Source organism: Apaloderma vittatum, unplaced genomic scaffold (genome assembly GCF_000703405.1).
Source record: "Apaloderma vittatum isolate BGI_N311 unplaced genomic scaffold, ASM70340v1 scaffold14919, whole genome shotgun sequence".
Taxonomy (NCBI): domain Eukaryota; kingdom Metazoa; phylum Chordata; class Aves; order Trogoniformes; family Trogonidae; genus Apaloderma; species Apaloderma vittatum.
Genome location: NW_009735949.1, coordinates 16,294 through 39,963, shown reverse-complemented (window position 1 = coordinate 39,963; position 23,670 = coordinate 16,294). Strand labels below are relative to the sequence as shown.

Genomic DNA, 23,670 nt, shown 5'->3' with positions numbered 1-23,670 from the left:
TCCTGGCAAGATCCATGGCATTACAACTGTAGCTTTACACGATCCGAATATTTTTTTTTAAGGATAGTGCGTTGTCTTCCCTGTCTATTTCTTTGCTGATGAAGACAGAAGTATTGGGCGCACTCAGCTCACTGTATATGGATAGCTGGCAAGAACATTCATCAAGGGTCCTTACTGACACATGCTTAAGCTTTACTGCATGTGAGACTATCAGAGCCTAAATGTAAATTCTTTCATTAATATTAGCATCAACATTTTAGCTTGAGACATGATGCTATTTACTGCCGTAGTTACTGAGGGCAGAACTTCTTTATCTATGACTGCTTTCACCACTGGTTTTGAAAACGAGCCGATTTGTGCTTGGCAAGAAGGCAGCACTCTGAAATTACACCAGTGTTGCATAACAAAACATGGCCCTAAGCTAACAATTAAATATGAATACATTAATAATCTAAAAAGTTGTCTGTAATGGCAGCCAGAAAAATATACAAGGGAAATGAAAGCTTCAGGGCATAATCCTGATCTGTTCCAACCCCAGAGCATCAAAGGTTAGTGACATCCTTGGAGATGCATCCATATAGCATGACAGTGAACACCTGCCACTGTCCTCTTCCCCGTCCCTACACAATAGCCACCTGAAAAGTGGTGGCCAGGGTTGTGCAGCTGGTCTGCAAAATCATGGTAGGTAGCCACCTTTCTCGGCTTACTCATTAGCCTGTGGGTGATGGACAGCAAGGGAAGTTGGTCCGATTTCCCTGTCACATTTAAGGTAGTCAGAAATCTAGAGGCTCAAAATGTACAGGAACAACTGGGATATAGAAATCATGAGGTTGCTGGAAACCCTCCCGATTTGTTGACACCAAAGCACTTTGAGATTGGTGAGTTCCCGTTGGTTCCTCTTGGCTGCTCACAGGAGATCTAAGAACTGGCGTCCCCACACAGAGCTGTGAACGCAGGCGGCCCTTGATCTCCACAAGAGCGTAGGGCATGTGGCAGAGCCAGCCCGCAGCTGTTACAACTGCCCACAGGCTACCAGGACAGCAAATGTCTTCTCTTTCCACCCATTCATGGGGCATACTCTGGCTGCCATACTAAATGGCAGCAAATACATATTTATATCCCTGGCATGGTAAGGGATATTCAAGGAAGGAATGCTCGACTCCAAACCTGCACTAGAAACGAGATCTGTAGTACTTGGTGAGTGAGCAAACTGCTGGTGGCTGTGCATGGCCTCTATGCCAGCAAGACTGAAGCGTGTCTCCCTTGCAGACAGATCTCTTAATACCTTGATCCACCGTTACTCTGAGTCAGGAAACTTGTGCAATACTTTTTTCTCATTATAATGAAAGTATGAATATAGTCAAGTCTGGAACTAAAAAGCTCCTCTCTGATACACACAATTTCGTCTTCTTACTCATGCTGAGACTGTTTTTTTAAAGCAGGATTGAAATTGTGGCCAGCAACAAACGAATGAAAACAAAGTCTTTTCTAGGTTGAGGGTATATGGGACAGAAACCGCAGCTTCTTGCCTCACGAGTGCAGTGCTGAGCAGACCGTAGACTCTAGGGTAGGAATTACCAGTGTTTGTTCAGGCCTCTGCTGGGAGAAGATTTTCAGAAATTATTTTACTCAGAGCACATCACTCTGGCTACAGAGCTATCTCTGGATGTAGTTCATTCTCTGCTTTGCCATCAGTTTCCAGTTTAACTGCAGCAGAAGCATTTAGCCTCCTGGTGTCTCAGGAAAACCCAGAAGGAGCAGTGGCAGGATCTTGGTGAGGTACCGGGAGTGCCAGTTCGGCAAGGGCTGAGAGAGCTCTGACGCTGCAGTGACAGAGGCCATTTATGTACTGAAGAGGAATAGCCATTGTCTAGTCGGTCACTACAGGAGGTTCTAGGGTTGTGAGCTCCTTGTTAATAATCATTGTGATTAATTACCTACCTGGCACCAGGCAAAGGAAACTTAGTGTACAAGTAACAACAGCAGACTTAAAAACTGCCCTTTTTTTCCTGCATGCCCAGATGTAAAACTCCTTTAAAGCCAAGAAGTATCTGAGGCAAGAAAATATTTTAAAACCTTCTCCTGCACTGTTGTGTTTCACTTCTGCTTATTTCCTTTGTTCAATAGACTGGAAAGACTGCAGTGGAAGAGAACCTCAGCACAGGGGACACACTGAGGCCCTGGAACGTCTCCTTCAGCAGGTTCGAGCAGCTCATCAGCATTATAATTGCAGAGGTAAGGATAAATATCTATGTGGTAGGGCACCAGCTGAAGCCTCTGTGGCGCCTGTAATTTTAGCAGTTTTCTAACTAGGTCATACCTTCTCATTCATCAGGAAAAGAAAGATATTAATATTGGCCCATCTGGAATCACTTTAGCGCACTATCTTGCTCTTAACCCTTGAAATTGGTTGGATGAAAACATCTGAAATCTAGAATGCACACAAGAAAAAATACACTTTCTCCCTTTGTACCCTATACAACTATTGATTTGGTTTTTCCTACAAATTATTTTCACAGAGGATTCCACTAAAATGTTTCAAGGATGTATCTTTTTTTTTTCATATAAAGAAATACTTTAGAGAGTTAACAACTGTTTTGGATCGAGAGAGAGGACTTGGCTGCCTCCAAATGGAAGACACTAAGTACTCTAGTGGATGTGATGCCAATCTGTAATGAAAAATACTTGCACAATGCAGTGGGAAGACGATTGCTACATTTTCAAATAGAATGGATCAAAACTAGGAGGGAGTTCAAATCTCAGCCAGATCTTTGCTCTTCATTCATGAGAAACAGACTGTGCCTTTAATAGCTCAAGAGCCAAGGCAACAGCTTGGCATTCTTTTAAAGCATATATAAAAACTCCTGTTCTATATGGGTTGTTGAAAAGTACTATTTATTTTCTTAAAATAAACTTCTAACTGGAATAATGCTTCACTGCAAAGGAACTTAGTTTAAACTGAAATGTTGCACTACCATGAAGTTTTCATTTTTCTTCACCTAGTTTGACTGCCATGTTAAGTCGCAACAACTGATTTAAAATCATATAAATAATTAGGGCTAAAACTGTCTGGCTGAAATGGAATGATGCAGCCTTTGTTCTTTTTGTGCAAATATGTCACTATCACGATGATCCACAGCCTGCCACATCCCATTGTAACCATAGCAACTTAAACTATTCAGCTATGTTGCCTGGAAAGGGAAAAGAGATATTGCAAGAAAATTTGTTTCTCTAATTAAAATTCATACAAGCATTATCGTTTGCAGGTGGTCTTGGTACTGACAACACGGATGATGTATTCCAACTCTTACAGAGCCTTTTCCAGCTATTAAAGAAGTCTTCTTTTCCATGGGATAGTTTTTCCTTTCTGAAGTTAGTGCATATCAGGTCTTTCAGGTCATCTTCATAGTCAACAGATAATAAATGATGAAACATCTGAAAATACTCTTAGTATTCGCTGTTTTACTGACATACTAGCCAAGAACAGAAGCAGTTATAAGCAACATGCAGAAAAATCCCTCCTTTTGAGAATCTGACCCCAGTGTCCGGTTCTTATAAAATTGCACTGCTCCAGAAATTAACCCCAGTCCCAGAGTAAAGCACAGACAACTCTGTTGCTGATTTCCTAACTCCTTTTCCTTGCATAATAAATAACAACAATATAGAAAATCTGTTTAGTCCAGAACATTTTCTTGCATGTCTGAAAGAGGATGTGAGAGCTTACATGCAGCAGTACCTCACTGTGGAGTCAGCTTGAGCAACACTTTTGCCTCCAACCAAATAAAAATCTCATAATTGCTTGTAATGCTAGCATTACACAGTAGTATATTTTTGATAAATCAGGATTATAGCATAATAGGAGAGCCTTTGGACCTTGCTTTAAATATATGACTGATGTCATTTCCTTGTATTTACATAATTTCATAAAGAATCAAGACAAAGAGTTTCTAGAAAAAGGAAGAATAATGACATCACTTTGACTCTGAAATTTGATTCTAGTATTTATCAACCTCAGTGAAATCTGAGGAGTTTGATCAAAGATCTGAGATAAGCTACTGTATATGACTGAAAAACTAATGGCTTTCACTTCACAAAATACAGAGGCCTGAGCTAGATTTTTAATTAAGGTAAGTTAATATAATTTCACTGACATGGATAGAAGTCAGCATGGATATGCTGTTCTACATAAGCTGAGGAGATGCCCAGGCACTTATTCATTCTGTATCATGGTTCTCTTTACCACACTCTTCTTTGATTGTATGTTAATATTGATTGTAACCTCTGCTTTCCTCATTTGTTTTAGAGCTGTCAGTGAATAGCTGGGCATTGTTTGTAGAGTATCCTTGAATCTTCTTACAACCACTGATTCACTGCCGTTTATAAAAGAGAGCAGCATCAAGTTCTAGATGAATTAAAGCGAGGTGAAGGCAGAGACAGGACTCAGACCTGGGGTCCTGGCACCTTGGCTTTTCACTGAGTGGTTCCTCGGGGATATCACACTCATCCTGCTCAGGCTGGCTGTAGGAGAGTGGAAGATGAGTGCAAGGAAGGTAGAAAAAATGGAGGATAATCCACATAAAAGGCCTGAGATTACTTAGGTAACATACGTGAAAGCCTTGGAATAGAGAGGAGCTAGAAGAGCGAGGCTGTGCGCTAGTGCTCCAGCATGATCTGGACGGGTTAAGTTGCAGATTCCAGGCAGATTTCTTGCCCAGGTCTGTCCATTCAGGCTTTGTACTGCAGCCTGCCTTTTGCCCTGTGTTTTGCATTGGAGGGGCTGAAGAAATCAAGCTTACAAAAATACCAGGAAGAATACATTGGAATGTACAGTGAGTTTAAGAGCTTTTGGAATTAGATCAGCTGTTGCTTTTGAACTAGCTCTGTGATATGATGAAATCTCCTAGGGAATTACTTAGGAAGCTTTGCTTTCATATGTTTAATCTCCTGGAAAACCCTGATGATTACAAACAACAGTCATCCATTTGTCTTCGTAATACCATGCTACAGACTATCATAACTGAGCTACTACAACTGTATGTCCTGGCAAAACTTCAAATGTATTTTTTAAGTATTTTTTTTCTTGTAGATCATTCTTTCTAAACAATTATGAGTGGATTAAGTAATTGAGTGACGCTTCATTAAGAAAGCAACCCAACTCTTCTGTAAAAGGCTTACCAGATACTTTCTTTCTGAAATTTGCTTTAAATGTATTTTACTAGACAAGTCAGAGGTGAAATAAAAATGTTCTAACTGTAAATTGATTCACAAGCAGAGCAAATAGTTTTATTGCATTTAACAAAGGGAAAGATCTTTGATTCCACAGGATGTTTTAAAATATTTAGATTATAATTATTTTGAGAATTTACAAAAGCAGGTTTGAGAACCAAGCCAGAGACCAAGAAGTTCAGTTAGTGGATTTAGGAAATTACAATTTCAGCTGCTAAGCCTGGCTTTGTAATTCAAAATATACCACCCAGTGATTAACTGTCATGCCAACAGCTTCTTCATGAGATACAGTTTATTTTGAAAGACATCCCGCCTTGAGGTGAGGGAAAGCAGAATCTATCATGGTCTCAAGCTATTGAGGTGTCTGTCCGCTACTTCTGCCTTTAAATTCCGTGTGGAATTATGTTTCCATGCACAATATCCCAGTGTCAGTTGTCTGCACTGCTAAAAATGTGCAGTTTTAGAATGAGTTTGAATTCACCTGGAAGTTTCCAGGTATTTGATGTATTTTCATAATTCACAACTAGTGAAAACTCTAAATCCCATTTTATGCTCTCCCCTAAGATTTCAGTCAGATCTAGCTCATCTTGTGCTGATTTGCTTCCTTATTGAGAGGCACCCTAAATGATATTTAGCCGCTCCATGAGCTGTCTGATTTAGGGGGCTAAAATCTCAGATAATTTTGCACTGAGGTAATTCTATTTACTTCCCATCTGCCCCACTCAAGGAGAGGCACCCGCTTGTCTAGTGCTAGGGCAAAGAATTCCAGATGATCTTCCTCCTGAGAGACATGGCACAGCATAACAGACATTCCTCTGGAGCAGAGACCCCAGATGCATTCTAGCAGCCTGAGTATGCGACTTTGTTCTTATTCTTCACAACCAACCTAGGATGCTTTTAAGTATCTGTTTTATTTAAGTGAACTGCAAAGAAGCATTTCTATATCCCACTTGAGAAGAGAAAAACTACTAATCTTGTAAAGAAACAGGTTTTTTGCCTGTTTCAGTCCGGGCTTGAACGCTTCTGATCTAAATCTAATCACTGGAAATTCTCTAATCTCAGCCACTATTCGCTCACTTCTGAGCTTCTATTAAAAGAGCTCACAGCTTTGCTACTGTATCATTTATTAATATAAATTTATTTTGTTGTTACTGGTGCTTTTCTATAAAGGTTACTCTATGTTAGTTATTACTTAATTAAATAACAGACAAAGTTCCGTTTCCTGTAGGTCCAAATGATCCTCTAATCTCAGCTCTGTGTTTTTTGGCTTCTAGACACACTATACTGTAAAACAAAAGCAAATAGCAGGGTAGGAAAGTTTACAGTCTCCATCTAGTTTTTTATTATTTCTTTTGCTGTTGGCTTCTGCAAAGCTGTGGACTAAGCCCAAACCACTGAATAGCCCAATAACATGTATTTCACTTGTAATGTGCCCTTGTATTTTAATGCTGCAATCCCTGGGTGCTTTATACAGAATTATGTTGCTTTGCTTTCAGCAATTTCCTCCTCCGTTCCCCACCATCCTTAATATAGAGAGAAATAAAAATTTCATAATTAGAATGAAAGTTGTATTTTCTAAATTGGCCTTAACCTTGGAAGAAGGAAACAGTAAGACGGGGGGTTTTCTTGTAGCATTTGGTTTACATTACTGTGATACACTGAAAAAAGTTCACAGTAAAATAAAAATTATCTGAGGAGATACGGATAGAAAAACAAATGATTTTTTTAAAAGGAAAAGAAAACAAAGATCAGCTGCATCAAAGGAGCAGTCGTGGATTTGGATGAGTCTGTTAAAACTAAACTGAACAGCGCTTTGGAGAATAAGCCATGGAGAACAAGTTTGCACTGGAAAGACAATGGATTTGATGATCTAATAAGTCTCATACATCTGAATTGTATGATTTCACCCCCAATAGAACCTTGTTCTCTTTGTACTTGCTGTTCAGCAGAGTGGTAATTATTGCTAACAATCATCTTCTTTCTCTGGTTTTCAATGTGCAAATTATGGTGCAAATTTATTCAGCATTTAAGAATATGTTGAGCATTTCCACAGATGGGGTTTTGACAATGGCAAATTTACATGTTCTTTAAATGTTCAAACTTGGAACTCACTGGGAGACACAGACACCTCCTATTCTGCATTGGAGGTAAGGTGGAAATCTGTTACTCCAAAACCACCTAAGCAGACTAATTAGCAGCTTTCAGCAAGTAGTTCTTCATGAGTCATATTTTTCCCCAGTGAAGAAGGGCGTCCCCCAAAATGTTCCACGCTTCAGTCTGAATGCGTATCCATGCTTCATCCAAAAAAACAGATCCTGGAGAATCACGATGTTTCACAGTTACATTTATCAATTTGTCTTTCTTTTTGGTCACAGTAAATATCTGACAAATTAATTCTTTTTTTTTTTTTTTCAATTGAATACTTCTGCTCTTTCTCTTACAACAGCACTAAATAGGAGAGACATTGCAAAAGACAATGCCAAAAAAAACCCAAAGAGTTTTAAGCACCCGTTCCTATTTAATGCCCTGTGTGGACAACAACTGATGCTTCATTATACATTAGACAATCCTGCATGTTCCTGACTGCCATCTATTGGTATATCTGCTAAAATCTGCTCACAGGTGTGCAGGTGGCCACAGCTGTGTCACGGAGCTTGCAGCTTTCAGTTCCCACTGGAAAATTTTTCATTGACTTACAAGGAAACTCAAGCCATGCACGACAGAAGCAAAGACATTAAGTCTAATTCATGAATGTTAAAAATAGTACAATGTATAAACCCCACATTTTTTAGAATATTGGGCAAATATTTGACTTCATAAATTTTTTCTACTGAGAGAGCTGTTGCAGAGATCCTTGCAGGGACACAGCAGGTCTCAACTTTGCCATGAAGTGCACAAATAATGAGTCAAACGCCTCTTCCTTGGATTCCAGATTACTAGGGAGAAAATGTAACTGTGAAAGCTCTGAGGCAATACAGGTGAGTGAAAAGTGATGGAGGGAAAAAATGCAAACAGAAGCCCATGCATTTAGTGTGATACGGGGAAAGATGAGGTTCAATCTAGTTCTTTCCTTAAAGCTTTTACCTAAGTTAGACTGGTGATGCTGTGCTGTTAGCGATGGCACCAATTGTTCAGTTCTTGAAGGCTTAAGATATATGGATATAAACTGAGGAAACACCCTTCCAAACGCCCTGAGACGTTGACTGATGGTTCAAATCTCTTCTTGGGTTTTTGAGACCATCTGCAAAATTCATATAGGTTCTGCACATTAAGAGCACATAGTACTGGTTCAAGCTGTACTTTTCCTAGGGTCAAGACATTTTTACCAAGTCTGAGTTTGCTGTGAGAAATGAAATTGTTTGCTGTTGTATATCACCAAGATAATGAAAATATAAGCAAAAGGTTGTATTTGAGCATATTTTGAAATGTTGGCTCCTGAAAGGAATACAGTGGGCACTGACTGACATTTTGTATTGTGGTTCAAGAGACAAAGGTTCTTAACGAGATATAAACCAAAATTTAAGTTCTATGTTTGGTTTGCTTTTTATTTTCTGTTTTAGAAAGTTCTAAATTACAGAATGCTGGTCGCAAGCAGTCAGTTTCCAGAAGCCTGAAGCACCTTTTCCATTCATCGAACAAGTTTGTGAAGACTCTGAAGCGGTTTGTCATTGATTTTATCTCACAAACATTCTGAGTTTTAGCTAGCAGTTGTTGCTCTTATGTAACAGTGAAAAACACCTTAGAAATATATGTGAAGATTCAACTACCAACAGAGCAGCAATCAATCTGAACGAACCTGATAAAATTGCGTTCATGTAAGACTGGTGCAGCTGACGGGAAAAAAATGCTCCAGTTCTGACTGAAATCAATAGAATCTTTTCACTGTTACTATTGGACATGAATTCAAAATGTAACGGAGTAAAACGCCCTGTGCAAACACAAAGTGCAGTTGTTGACTGGAAGTACTGCCTCTTGCTGCCTCTCAGTAATGAAACTATGGTTTTTATTTCATTCGTAACGTAAAATGCAGAGAAGAGATAAACTGTTTTAATAGTCCAGTGGAAACAAGAAACAGGTCTAGAATCCTCTAAAATCTTTAGTGAGGTTTGCAGCTCAGCGTGACCCAAACAACCCCCACCCTTGATAATTTGTTTTAGCAAAAGGAAGTTCCTTATGCTGGATTAATTCTTCTTTCATTGCCAGGAGTGGTCAGTTTGCTTTTTCTTCTTTGTATTTTGATAAGAGTTTGATTCTTTCAGAAGAGCTCTCCAGAGTCTTTAAATTCCCTAAGGCAACTACTTAACGTATGTAACTAATTGCAAGGGTAAATATTGAAAGGAATGATCTCTATAAACAGTTTTGCAGATATACTGGCCAAATTATACTCAATTACACTAAAGTAAATCCCTAATAACCCACCCAATTTCAATTGCGTTACTCTGAAAACGTCAGAACTCTGAAAAGACAGAACTAAGCCCATTAATAATAAAAAGTTTCAGTAAAATTTCTGATTTCTGAAGGACATAAAGCCTCCATTTTTATACTGTTTACTCTGCCAAAATTCTTACTAAACTGCTGTCAGTGGTTTGCACAGATTTGTAATTTCTTAGGTTCCTGTAGTCTCACATCATCTAAAGTGAGAAGCTTTCCAAATATTTTTCATAATTCACTGGCTGAAGTTGCATGATCTATGTAACACCAAAGTTAAGGACAGATGATTTGATTTGTCTCCTCAAAACTTACCATCGCTGATTCTGTGACTAAACTTTGACATGAATGTGAATAGACAGGAAAAGTGTTTGACAAGGTTTCCTTCTTTCTTTAGGGGACTCTACCTATCTGTTATATTTTTTTACAAAGACAATTTATTAGTAACCAATGAAGATCAAATCCCAATTGTGGAAATCGATGACTCTCACAGTAGCTCAGTTATGCAGGATTTCCTGTGGTTCACAAAGGTAATGGGAGCCTAATTTCATATGTTGCTTCTACAAATTTGTTGCTAGCAATGCATAGGTCTTTGCTCATCCTTCTGAACAGATGAAATTATGTCATTAAAAGTTAAATGATTAAGTGCTTTGCCTTTCACTCATGTTAAAATCTAATTTTCACAAACCATTTATTTATTTATATGGGTTAAATTCTGACTGGTTCGCAGAAACTCAAAATCAGCACATTGACTGATTTTCCCAAGTCCAGAATGCTTTTTGTTTCATTTCTGCTTTTGTAAATGCTGAGAACAAAAACTGACTGAATTGAATGTATTTTTGCAGTTGTCCTGCCTGTGGGATGATATCAGGTGGCTAAGGCAGAATATGTCTGTATCCGTGTCCTCATCAACAGCACTTCAAGCCAGGCAAAAGATGCTTTCAGCAGCAGCACAACTACAGGTTGGTTGAATTGCATATTTCTAGCTATTAACTTAGTGACTTTCTGATCTTTAAGGGATAGTATTGCCAGCTGCCCTATGGCTCACCACTCCTCACTGGCCTGTTCTCTGGGGCAGCTTTATCATCCACAATGAACTGAGTCACTGAGCCTCTCCTGCCAGCTGGAAGGAAAGAGTTACTTTAAAAGTAAAGAGTAGGAAAAAGAAAAGAAAAAAACCAATAGTAGCAGAGGAAGAAATAAACAGATATGAACCAGTAAATAATGACCACAGATAAGCCTGTGGGTTTGCAGATTGGGAATTCAAGAGTTATAATCCTAATATTTGCTGCTCGAAAGCCTCTTAGAAGGCCTATTCATTATTAATTATTAATGCATTAATGAAGCATTTAAACTCTGGGTAAGATTTAGCACTCCCTTGTGCTATATGAGAACCTGCAGCAGTAGGTAGCTTCTGTCCCTGAAAGGAAAGAGAACCGGACTGCTGAAGTTGCCAAAATAGTACTCTCGATTCACCCAGGGTTTACAAACCGCTCAAGTACAGCTTCTAGTGCAGAGCTGCACTGTTTGACAAACAGGATGGCTAAGCTGTTGCCAGTTGTTGGTTGGGAGAGAAGAATTAATCCAACCTGTGCTACAGATACAATCTGAGTGTTACTGAACAGGCCACTCAGTCATTCTGCATCTCAAACCAATATTTGTTATGCAAATAGTAATTATACTTTCCCCAGCAGAACATTTTAACATGTATTGTAAAGCTTTTGAAGAATGGGTTTCACAATAACAAGAAATCTCTAACGGGAAGGCAGACACTTCATAAAGTATTTACTTTCGTGGGAAGATACATTTTCAAAAAGATGTGTGCATGCCGCTTACAGAAAATGTACATCCAGGCCACACTTTCTCCTACCTTTGTTTGAACGAAGTCACCAAGGCTTCCCAGTAAAATCTGTGGTCCAGTCATGGAACTAATGAAGATCTTCATATTGCTTGGCTCAGGTATTAGCCATGCAGCCATCCCTCTTGTTATTGCCAGTCAGTGCAATAAGCTGGGCTTTATAGCAGCTATGAAAGCCAGATACTTTGTGGCCATTATTAAGAATATCCATGTGGGGTTTGCTTTACATCTCTTGGCAAAGCACTGTGCAGGAGAGTAGCCTTCCTGGGCAACCACCTGTCTTGACTGATTTCCCCAAAGTATCCTGAAATATATGGAATGCCAGCCTGCTGCACCTTTATTGGAGGACCACCTGTGTTAAGCAGCAGCTGCTTGTCAGTCCTTTGAGCTGTCACCAGAGAAAGCTTTAAGTGTATCTGCTGAGTGTTCCCTCCGGCGCGGTTAGCTCAGCTTAGGTAGCACATATTCCTTTGGTTAGCTCAGTTCTATTCCCCCTGCGCAGATCGCCTTCAGCAGAGCGTTGTGTGTCTGCATGGACTGCACTGTGAGATAACCAAGATTCCTACTACGTTGTGTTATTATTTGTGACTGGAGATGGTAAACAGCAGAGCTTGAAGCACAAAGATATAGCAAATGCGTCCATGTAGAATATTGCTCTGTTGAATTTCCGTAGTGTTTGTTCTGCCACCTTGGTCTCCTGATGAACACAGGGAGTGTCACTGATGTGCCAGCCCCTAACGGTGTGTGGCCTAACGGCACCCACCAATGGAAGGATCTCAGTAAAGTTTATACGGCTGAATACATTTTACTGAGGCAGTTATAGACTGACTCCTCAGGAATTTAGGCCAGGATGGAAAAGATCAGTGACAACACAGCTGCTAAAGGACTAGATGAGCAGATTCAGAGACAACAGGGACTGTAATTTTGCCTGTTGTTACCACTGGAGAGCTAAAGCAAACAAAACACAAGAGATGAGGTGCCAAGTTAAGCAGACACAAAAACTTTAGTATATGAATTAGTCACATATTCATATTAATAGGTACTGCCATTCTTTATGCTGGAATGCAATTCAGAATATGCAATCAGTGACATTAAGAACTGTTGATTTTCATCTAGGCACATTCATATGTTGCAGTGATTAATATGACAATTAGGGGGCCAACATCTCCCTGCAATGATTTGTTCTAACTGTGGACATATGAATTAATACAAAATGTATACTCAAAACATGCAGTATTAATCAATTCTGGAGACTAACCTCAAAAGGCTTAAAAAAGTTATAAAACAATTTAATAATACAATTTAATAATACAATTTATAAGTAAATATTGCCTGCTAAGTACAGATAAATAATTTCAGGCTAATTCATCTGTTTACAATGTCGTTAAGTTAATGTACAGCACTTTGCTAAATGTACAATGGGCCACATTGTGAATTCAAGTTTTCTTTTTAAACTACCCCCATCCCTATCCAGCTTACTGTAGACCTCCTGAAAAGTCGCAAAGTAATGAGCATATTTTAAATGTTAGGCATTTTTCTTTAAGACATCTGGGAATCTCTTCAGTGGCTGGTCACTGGATTGAGTGTGTTTGCACCTATAAGCAGATGCCTTACTCTGTGAGGAACGGGATTTTGACCAAAATATGTATTTTATGTGGAGTCTTTTAAAATTACTTTTCTTTAATCCTCACATATTTTCCTGGAGAGCTTCGCCCTGGTAGCTTGTTAGTTTCTGCTGGTTTTGTCTAGCACATTCTTGGTATCTGAAGTAAAAGGGTCCACGTCTCTTCAAATTCTTCTGTGCTCCTTCACAAACACACTCCAGTTTAGCTCCAGAATTATTTACATTCAACACAGATATGAGGGGCTCTTGCTTTTGTCACTGAAAATAATCTGAATAATTTAAAGAGCAGAAAATGAAGATTACAGTTAATGACCCTAACAGAAAACATTTGAAGTGTCCGCTATGAATGATTTGGGGATAGAGGAAGAGTTCTATATCATCTCTGACATTTGGCTATAAGCAAGTAAAGATAAGTACCTAGCTCTTCAGAAAGTTCAAATTAGAAGGGCTTCACGGATACCAAAGGAATCACCAGTAGGCCAACACTGAGTGCTTTATGAAAATTGCATCCTTTATCTTTACAGGATTGGGCAAAAATAGGAAGTTCTGTCCAAACTAGTGGATTACTTTGCAGTGTTTCCTTTTACAAGCACTTTGGGTGATAATGTTCTCCACTAAATGCTGGACTAAACACTGCTGGACCAAATGCATCTGAGGATCGACAATTCAACCCACAAATACAACATAGGGAAAAACTTTTCCTTTTGCCACTGAATGATACGACTGTAGGGCGAGAGTTTGAGAGGCACTATGTGTCTGGTTTTTATTGAAGTCAATAGGACGGATGTCAGTGAGCACAAAATTTCAAAAAATACCACTCTCCTGATACGCCGTAAATAACTCTCATGTCGTGATTTTCTTGTTTTCTAGAATTTGCTGGGAACTCACAACTTAGGCAGAGTTTTTTACGAGCCAATCAAGGATCGACATGGCAATATGCTGATAGTTACTGTAAGAGAAGTGGAGAGTCTTTATTCATTTTTTAATGGCAAATGGATGCAGGTATCCAAACTCCAAAGCCAGAGGAAATCCCTTTCAACTCCAGAGGAACCAACAGCATTAGACATCTTGCTCATAACAATCCAGGTAGTGCTTTGCTTCTCTTACTGTGTGTTATTTGCTTTTGTAAAGCCTGTGCCAGAGCCCAAATTTTTGGAAGAGTCTTGTAGAATTTTAGGCCTTAATCCAATGCCCAATAAAACTAATGGCAAGGCTCCCATTGAAAGCAGAAACTTATATTACTTCCAGTGGGTCTGGGATCGGATCCTTAATATGTAAAATATCTGTGAGATTCTGAAGAAATTACTTCAAAGTCCTAGCAGAGAATAGTAGATTCTATCAGTTTTGGGAAACCATGCTATAGAATTCTGTAGCAAAGGATATAAGAGCCTTTAAAATTCTCTGGGATGTTCTTAAGCACCTATACACTCTGTGAGATTTTTCCAGCCAACCTTGAACATTAAAACTACATTTAAAACCCTACTGTTCTACTTCATAAACTTGTTCTGTGGGCTTCAGAGTTCCTTGGAGCCTGGTATAGTTGCTAAAGAATTCTTTACTGACCATAACCCTCCCTGAATTTCTGTATAACACACCCTTAGATTTCACAACTAGAAAAATACCATGGTAAGCATTGATCTTCGAAGCTGCTTTGCATTCTCAGTTCAGTTAACATCACTGAGAGCCATGGGTTCGCAGCCCTTCAAGCGCCGGAGTATCTTCAAACTCATGTTAAGAGTTCACATAAAGACCAATGTGTGTTTTCTGCAGGTAACAGCAATTTATTTCGCACAAAATGTCAGTAGCCAATCTCTCTTAAACTCTGTTCCATGGTTACCCAAAAGGCTACAAGACCCTTCTTTAGCACCCTCAACTAGACAATGGCTGCTCTGGTTAATTTTTGAATTAGAGGCACCTTTTCTGGCAGAGACTGGGCTTTTTGTACCAGAAACTGACAGGCAATCAAAATATAAATTACCAGGGTTTAGAAACAATAAAAAATTTCCAAAACACAATAAAACTTACCTGATCTATGTTAAATTTGAAGTATTAAAATCTGTTAAAGGTGTAGAAGAATGTCAATCTGGGCAAAAGTTTTATATTAGGAAACCCAAAATAAAGGCCTGATCAGATTTCCATGGGGATCCTAGTGGAAAAAATGTTCCCCTAATGGTTTACACATTCCTATCTAATGCCCACCCTTTCTTGTATTACTTGTTCAATCATCGAATGGGTATTTTGTTCACGAAGTGCTTGTGAAAATGAGGGTCTAATTGCATCGGTCTGAGCCAAGCATAGCACTGGCAGATAATTTGATGGTTCCAAGAGGAAAGGCATGAGGCCAGGTGTCTTAATCCTCACCCGCTGCAGACGCACACATTTCTCAGGATGGCAGCAGACATCATTTTAGGGCACTTTTGGAGAACGGCTACACGTAGCCTCGAAAATGTTTCCTGGCTTCAGCAAGTACACCATCATTACTAAGTCCGTCTAAGCTCTATTTCTTGATAAAGATACCTGCTCAGAAAACACAGCTATTATTTAAACTTCTCGAACTAACTCCCATGCTCATACAGATCTTCCTGCTTACAGCAGGTGGTACAGAGCAGGTTTTCGAGGGATGCAGGCTGTGACTCGACGTGCTTTTCTTTGGTGACAGTACTGGCTGATGACTTTTTCCCAGTGCGGCTCTGCCCCACCTGGGTAGCTCCGCATCCAATGCTAACCAGGGAACTGCTTGGGCTGAAAAATGACTGCTCCTTTCCTGAGTGGTTTTTCAGCTGAATCAGTTCCCTGAAACCAGCTCACTGCTGAAGTAATCTAACAGAGGTTGGTGTTATTTAAGCTAGTTTAAATAGTGCAGTTGTAGAAGATTGAAATCTCAGGGTTTTAGAGCCAATTCCTGCATGACGTGGAGAGCTTAGAGAACCTGTATATGGCCTTAAGTAAAGAGTTGTCCAAGTGCATCCAAACTACCAGAGATTATTTATATGATATGCCTAAGCACGTGCTTAAATGCTTTGCGAATTGGGAACACTGCTGAAACAAAAGGACGGCTGTAAAAACATTTATTTTTGCTTTTTGATCACAAACACTTCCACTTACATGGAAAAAAAGAGGGAGAAAAAAAAAGAGATTTTTATGTAGGACTGTTTCTCTTAAAACAGGACATACTTTGCTATCACAAGCGAAGTCAGCAACGCCTCCCTCCCGGCTTGTATCTGGGTTACCTTAAACTCTGCAGTTCTGTGGATCAAATCAAAGTGCTTGTGTTGCAGAAGCTGCCTAATGTCCTGTGTCATGTTAAAATCCGAGACAACAGCAATGTCTCCAGGTAAGTGAATATATACATATTTACACACACATAGGTAGACAGAGAACATTTTTTTTAAGTTTGAAACAACTGATCAAATTTAAACGCTCCGGCAATTTTGCCGCTGCAAAATTGTAGGTGCCAGCAAAGTTCGGCTCGGGTTTGTCCCATGACAGAGAGCAGCGCTGAGCTGAACAGGCACACACGTGTGTTTCCAGCAAGACCTATCCAGAACATATATGTACGAGCCCATTGGCTTCTAAGGACAGTATTCTGTGGTCACTCAGATTCTGCACAATGGTTAACGATCTTCCATGTATCTGTTAGGAAGACCATACCCTGCAGCCCCAATTCAGCCACCAGTGAGTTCAGTGTCACCCTTCCTACTGATTTTCACACACCATGGGGTGTTGGTGTAGGTGATTTTTCTGTGTATTCTCTTGTGTAAGACCTGGCTTCTTGCTCAAATCACAGCACAGCAATTGGAAACACACATTCAGACAAATGCTCTCAGCCACTGAGACGTTTTGCTCTGGGAAAGCCATTTTCCCCTTTGTCCATTGCTTCCCTTATTTATTGGGCAAGGGCATGTATTTGTACTGCCTAGACGCTGCCTAGTGGGCAATTCATTTTATTAACTTTTTCCTAATCTTTTTAATCCCATATAATTTCAGCAACCGGCTGGTAATTTTGCATGAGGAAAAAGGAGATGAATACCTATATGGATAGCAAGTTAATAGTAACAAAAATTTCAGAAGGAATATAAAGCCTCGTGCTTCAGAGTTTATAACAATCTCTGACTCCTGAAGTTTAAGATCAGATCTTTATTTAGCAGCAAATTGTACCACATCTATTATTTGTCTTGTAGTGGGGTTTCCAGTACTTTTTTTCTTGAATGTTTTTTGCTGGCTGCTTTTCAAGACTGAATACTGGGCAGGGTGTATTAAGGATTTGATCCAGAAAGATGATTCCCATGTTTATCAGGTCTAGAATGGATGTTGAGCAAACCAAGAAGTTCTTTGGCTCCAGTGAGTATGAGAGAGTCTGTCACAGAAATTAAACTTCCTGCTAATCGTCACTGTTTTCATTTCCAATACATGGGTTGGTTTTTTTAAAATATTGTGGTAAATATGGAATGAAGTATGTGAAAAAGAGAACCTGGAGTGAGAAGCTTTAGTGAAATATTTCAAGGCAGCTGGACTTTCAGAGGTTTGCAAGGAATGTTCGGCCTGATGTGCATGTGCTAGGGAAGTTAAACTTTTCAAAGTTAGATTTTAAACCGCAAACAATCGAGATTGCACAAGTTTAGAATGTTTTGCTATATGAGGATTAAACTATCAACAGATCCCAAATGCACATACACTGAATTCCTGCTTGCGCACTGAACTTTTGTTATATTTCTAATTTTAACTTGACTCAACATACAGAGATGAGTGGGAATGGATCCAAACACTTTCTGGCTCAGAATCTGTGGAAAGTATGGATCATACTTCAGGCTGCCCTACTCAATTGTTCTTGTATGAGCTCCAGATGGCAGTGAAAGCTCTCCTTAAACAGATCAATCTACCTCTGCATCAGGTATTTTCGTTTGTGGTATTTATCACCTTTTTAAAGAATGATTCTTAAGAACACAAGTAAAAGCCACAAACTGTGTAACTTGCAAGTAGGAATTAAATGTTATAGTTGCAAGGAAAGAAAGATGAAAAGTTTTGTATTCCATTATTCTAAGCGGGGCGGGGGGGGAGTGGGAGGGGGAACACCTTCAATAAAAGTTATTTTCCTGGATATTTGAACATGTAAGGATTGAGAAGCAAATTTTTGATTCATTTGAATTTTACATCTGTTAGCATATTTTTACAACTTCAGAGAGCTGCAAATAAGCACTTCTGCACAAAACTAGTAGTTGTGAGCACCTTTACCCAGCTGGCAAACAAAACAGGATTTTTTTCCAGGCAGGCAGGGCAATTGACTGTTCTTTTGGAGGTAATACTGAGGGTGTATGAAAGATCTGCTGAAGACGGAGCATTTTTTGCTATTCTTTTACACACAGATAAACGTAGCACTTCTAAAACACAGAGTTCCAGGCCTCCAGATTGCTGTGGGTGAGGAGAGGTATCTGGCTTCTGGCTTTACAGTTAGATACAAGAACTGCATTCGTGAATAAATAAAGTGAGGGAGGATAATCTATGATGTGATAGATCCATGAAAATATAAGCTAAGGAGTTTGTTTCTTGTTTACATTAATTCCATTTTATTTTGGTCTACAGGGGTAAAGAGGGCTTAAAGTAGAAGTAAATCATCTTTATATTCGCTTCAAGGTCTGCTTGTGCAGCTAGAAAGATGTGGCCTTAAAAGAAATTAATCTAGTTCTACATTTCTTGCTCTTGAAAGGTTTAGGCTTTGCTTTTAAAAAGGAATCCATCAGTGCTGCACCTTCTAGCCTAGGAAGAGCCAAGTAAGACTCAAGTAAATCCAAAATTAAGACAGATGTTGTGCTGCCTTGTGGTCAGTCACTCTAATTCAATAGGTCTCTGTACAGGTCTCTACATTAGTGAATTTTCTTGGAGGTTATAGCTTTTGTGCATCGTTTGGGTTTTTTTTAAGCTAGGGACTAAAATATTTAAATCCATGTGCAATATATTCCTTAGGCTGCAGTTCAGCCAAGCACTGAAGCTCATTTAACGTGCATGAGAGACATAAACATGACCTTGCAGCTAAAGACAGTCGTAAATGTTTTGATGACTCAGGACCAAACTTCTATGTTAATGAATTGTATTTTTAATTCTACAGATTTATTTACGTATTTTTATTATTTTTGTGGTAAACAGATTCCTGGACAGTGGCGCTGGTGCATAGCCAGGGTAATGCAGAGCGGCACACAGCAGCTCTACGGCAGCCTCAGGCCAGCTCCTGTGTGTGCCATTTTCTCTTGCTGCAGCACTTGTTAAACCTTTTCAGTGCTGTGTTGAGGGAGAGCTGCATATTTCTCTTAACCAACCCTAAATTGAATCTTAAAGGTTTTTAATTGAATCCATTTTCATGTTTTCACATAATTATGCAATCATAATCTTGAAAAGCACATGGCATGTGATCATTTTCTGCCTAATAAGAAACATAAATGTTGTTTTCAGGGGGGTTGTGCCTGTGTGTGTTGTTTTAATGTGGAACATTGCAGCTTTAAATCTTTATTTTATGTAGTGACATGAACCCACGTTTAGCCTGCCCCCCCCCCAAAATATTTATGTTTTATAAAAATTCCGAGCTTGATGTTGTGCAAATTTTCTTTAATGTTTTATATCATTTGGGGTGTTGTTTATATTAAGTGCCATGTTGTAATTCTCTCCTATTTCTTCCCCCGCGCGTGTCCCTCTACAGGCTAAGCACTTCCGTCTGTATACACAGGAGGTGTTGGAACTGGGTCACAATGTCTCCTTTCTTCTCCTGCTCCCCGCCTCAGACGACGTCTGCACTGCCCCAGGACAGAATAATCCTTACACCCCACACTCAGGATTTCTTAACCTCCCTCTTCAGATGTTTGAACTCGGTATAGTAGCTTGCTTCACCTAGAAATATTAACCCAGTCTCCTTATAATAAAATCACAAAGTTGTATCTGTTTTCCCCCTTGTCCCAGTGGAGAGTCAATAAATCACATGATGGCTTTGGCAACAACACTACCCATAACTGTGGACAACTTACAGAGGGAGCAGAGCGGTTAAAGCATATACTGTAGCAATCGTTACTGAAATGCAAAGCATAGAGCAAGGCCCACAGTTATCCAGTATGTGTCTATAAACTCATTTGGGGGATGATGTTCTTTAAAAAACAGAACCAAAAACCTACGCAAAACATAGCGAGTTTGGAGCATGAAAGGAGACGCAAAAACCCATCCCTCTAAACCGTCACAAGAATAATCACCAGTTTTGTAGAGGAGAATTTTTGCAGTTTCTGACTGCAGATAGTTGTACTCAAGGTCTGACTTTCACAACTTTGTGAGGGTCTGAGTGGAGTTTCCCATGTGAGGGTCATCTATTTCCTTCTGACTCCTGGAAAAATGCAGGAGACTCAGACCCATTGCTGTGGTGCAGGAAAAGGCCTCTGGTGAAAAACGCTAAAGTACTGGACTTAAATCTCTTTCCTTAGGGAGCACATCCTGCACTGTAGCGGATTCAGCACTCTTGTTCCATTGGATTGTTGACAGGTGAGAGTTCCCCAAAACAGAGTTTTCCAGCTGTCCCACAGATGGAAGAAGATGCTTTAGTTTCAAGGTCCTCTATTGCTTATTTCTTCTTCTTTAGTACACAGAGAAAACAAAGGTTCCACATAAAAGCAGCTTGTAGAGACTTAATAATTCTTTTTAGAAAGCGTATTCTAAGTATGGGGGCTGCTGAGCCTTACACATCAGTCTCCCCTGTTTCCTTCTGGACTGTAAAACTGGATATCTTTCTTTCCTCTGCCTTGGAGGAGAAAGAAAGATGTGAACTAGAACTGATGGAGTCAGTACACAAAGAGCCCCTACAGGACAGGTCTCTAGTGACAACTGTGTCCTCAGTGATCTCTCTCTCAGGTGTTTATGTGACACCATTTCCATTCCATTTTCTATATATCCTTGCCAAGAGCTGTTAGAGTCACTAATGTAGGAGAATGATGATTAGATGTTAATGGAGGCTCTTACCAAGACAATGTTTCTGCAGTCACAACAGATCTGTAGCCTACAATCATAGAGCAACGCAGATTGCGTAAGGATTGGGCAGGAATATATGACTGTGTTCCTGCCACATCAGCCAGAGCACACAGAGTGGTGCCTGTGACAGCTTCGCCGGTTCTAGGAGGACAGACGACAGCTGAGCTGCCATAAAGCTATCGGCACTACGGACAGACAGTACTCGAGCCAGTGTAGTCTGTCAAGGAAAAGTTGTCCCTTCAGAACAGAACTAACGTAATTGGGCTAGAAGAGTTCGTTGGGTGCTTTGGGTCGCGTGCCCACAGCTGCAGTGCCCTAGAGCCAGACATACTGTCTTCTAGACATGCAACCCTGAAGTCTCCAGTTCGAACTCTGGATGTTGAGCGGGTCTTTTTCCCCTGTGAGAGGTGACTGCTGCATTCCTTGTGAAAATTAATGCATGAAGCATATTCATCTCTGGTGAAACTAATCCCCGTGCTGGAGGTTTTGCAGACTATTTAACTCTCATTACGTGGTACACAGGCCAGGGGCAGGAGTCGTGCTCCCTTCTGGGACATAGTTTGCACTGGGCTGCCAAAGCCATAGGCAGTGAACGGGATGATGTGGTGCAGATGAACACGCAACAGAGTAATCTCTCGAAAGGCATTCTGGGTCCAGACCTCTCCATTCAGCAGTGTTGCCACAGTGGGAAAGCTGTTCATGGTGAAGAAAACAGCATAGAGAGCTGAATTTTACTTCTGAGTATTTTTTTAAGTAAGTAATCATCTGACCAAAGGCAGATGACATTTCTGTATAACTTATTATATATGTATCCCTGATGTTCTCAAAGTGACAGTGATTCACATCTCAAATATTAGAAGCTTCCATTCCCCATTAGCTGGTGGCTACCAACTATATAATTGCATAACCACAAAAGACTATGTTGAAGTAACATTTGTTAAAGTAACATTAAAGGGTCTGACTTAAAACCACAAAGGCTAGAAACTTCAGCACTGAGGCTGAAACCGCGGCTGTAATTCACTCAAGAGTCCAACACATATGGCATATATACTGTAAGACCACACACTATTCAGACTAGATCCTGGCAATATCTAGGCATCACTGGGAAACCAGAAGGTAGAATTTTTTCTTTCATTCATTTCTGTGGCATTCTTCTTTTCAGAGTATGTCTTTACTGTTATGCTAATGAAGTTTCTGGGACTGGATTTCTTAGGTTGAGAAATTCTACATTATTCTTACTGGGTTGTTTGCAAGGGATAAGTAGATGTGTGAAACTTTTTATTTCTTTTTTAATATTTATGATAAGAAGAATATATGCAATTTACACTTGAAACACCCTGAAAAATACCATGCCACGGTCCACAAAAGCAGCAGTAGAGAGCCAGCTGGCTTTCGGCGGATGATGCCATATGCTTGTATTTACTGAAGCACCAATGAATGGGGAAGTATTTCTGAACACTTGCTCTCCCTCAGCAAGTTTTGGTATGTCCATACTGCAGGTCACAGAGGTAACTGCTAAGTTTTGCCTGAGCAATTCCGGCTTTAAGAGGTCAGGTAAATTAACGTCTGTGAAGCTCCCTGGCACTGTAGCTGTTCTGTCTCTGTTACCATGTTGCCTCTTTCAGAGGTAGCTGGGTAGATCTGTGCTACTCCAAAGCCAAATTACACAAATCAAAAGGTCATGTCTGAACTTTCTGTGTTACCCCTCTGCATGAGAGTTTAGAGGATCATGTGTGACAACATCTAAAAGAGTTTTAATTTTTTTACCCAAACTGTGGTATCACCGAAATGCTTTTACTGCTGAGTCATTTGCATTTAAACTAGCCTAGCACAAGAGAAAGTTAACATCCTTTGAAATGATGCTTTCTTTCTGAAGCACTCTTAAAAAAACGAAAAAAGAGACAAGTTCCATTTTCCAGTCATGTCACTACTTTCTTGACAAAAGAAATGATGAGCTATAAAAGCTCTTCCTGGTTAAAAACATCCTATCGGGTTAAAAACACCAAGGACAAGATAGCCTCTGGAGCTGCATACTAAGGACCTGATTATCACTTCACTTAGATATAAATTAGAAATGACTCTTTTGAAATCGGTGAAGTTATAGTCTAAATCTAATGTAAATGAGAGAAACAGGCCCTGTATTATTTATTTCCAGCTTAAATAACCCATCCAGAGAGTTAGTAATTATATTTAATAAAACTTGTGTTCTGAAAGCTAAGGATTTCATGTATCATAACCAGTATATAACAATGTTTCCTTTGCACTTGGTCTTTTCACAGCTCATTTTTGCTGTTACAAGGAAAAATTTATAAGCCTGTATTGCCGCCTTTCTGCTGTCATAGAGCTGGACTCTCTGAAAACCCAGCAATCCCTAAGGGAAGCAATTTCAGACAGTGAAGTCGCTGCAGCCAAACAAAGACACCAGCAAGTTACCAACTACATACAGGTAATAGTCTGTTTCTGACTATTCCAAGGAGATTTTAAGGTGGCTTTCTTAAAAATTGCATAGGGCTGTAACTTGAAATCTAAATGGAGAATT

The 23,670-nt window shown here is 39.7% G+C and overlaps 1 protein-coding gene across 1 annotated transcript in view; it reads left to right on the top strand.

Moving 5' to 3' along the window:
* The window catches only part of ANKFN1 (ankyrin-repeat and fibronectin type III domain containing 1), a 52,082-nt gene extending 32,066 nt beyond the window's left edge, over nt 1-20,016 (top strand). The window contains 8 exon segments of the mRNA XM_009876798.1: nt 2,128-2,235; nt 8,787-8,886; nt 10,052-10,184; nt 10,500-10,616; nt 14,007-14,222; nt 16,304-16,470; nt 17,877-18,027; nt 19,825-20,016. Coding sequence (XP_009875100.1) covers nt 2,128-2,235; nt 8,787-8,886; nt 10,052-10,184; nt 10,500-10,616; nt 14,007-14,222; nt 16,304-16,470; nt 17,877-18,027; nt 19,825-20,016 — 1,184 coding nt within the window.
* Nucleotides 20,017-23,670: the final 3,654 nt, after the last annotated feature.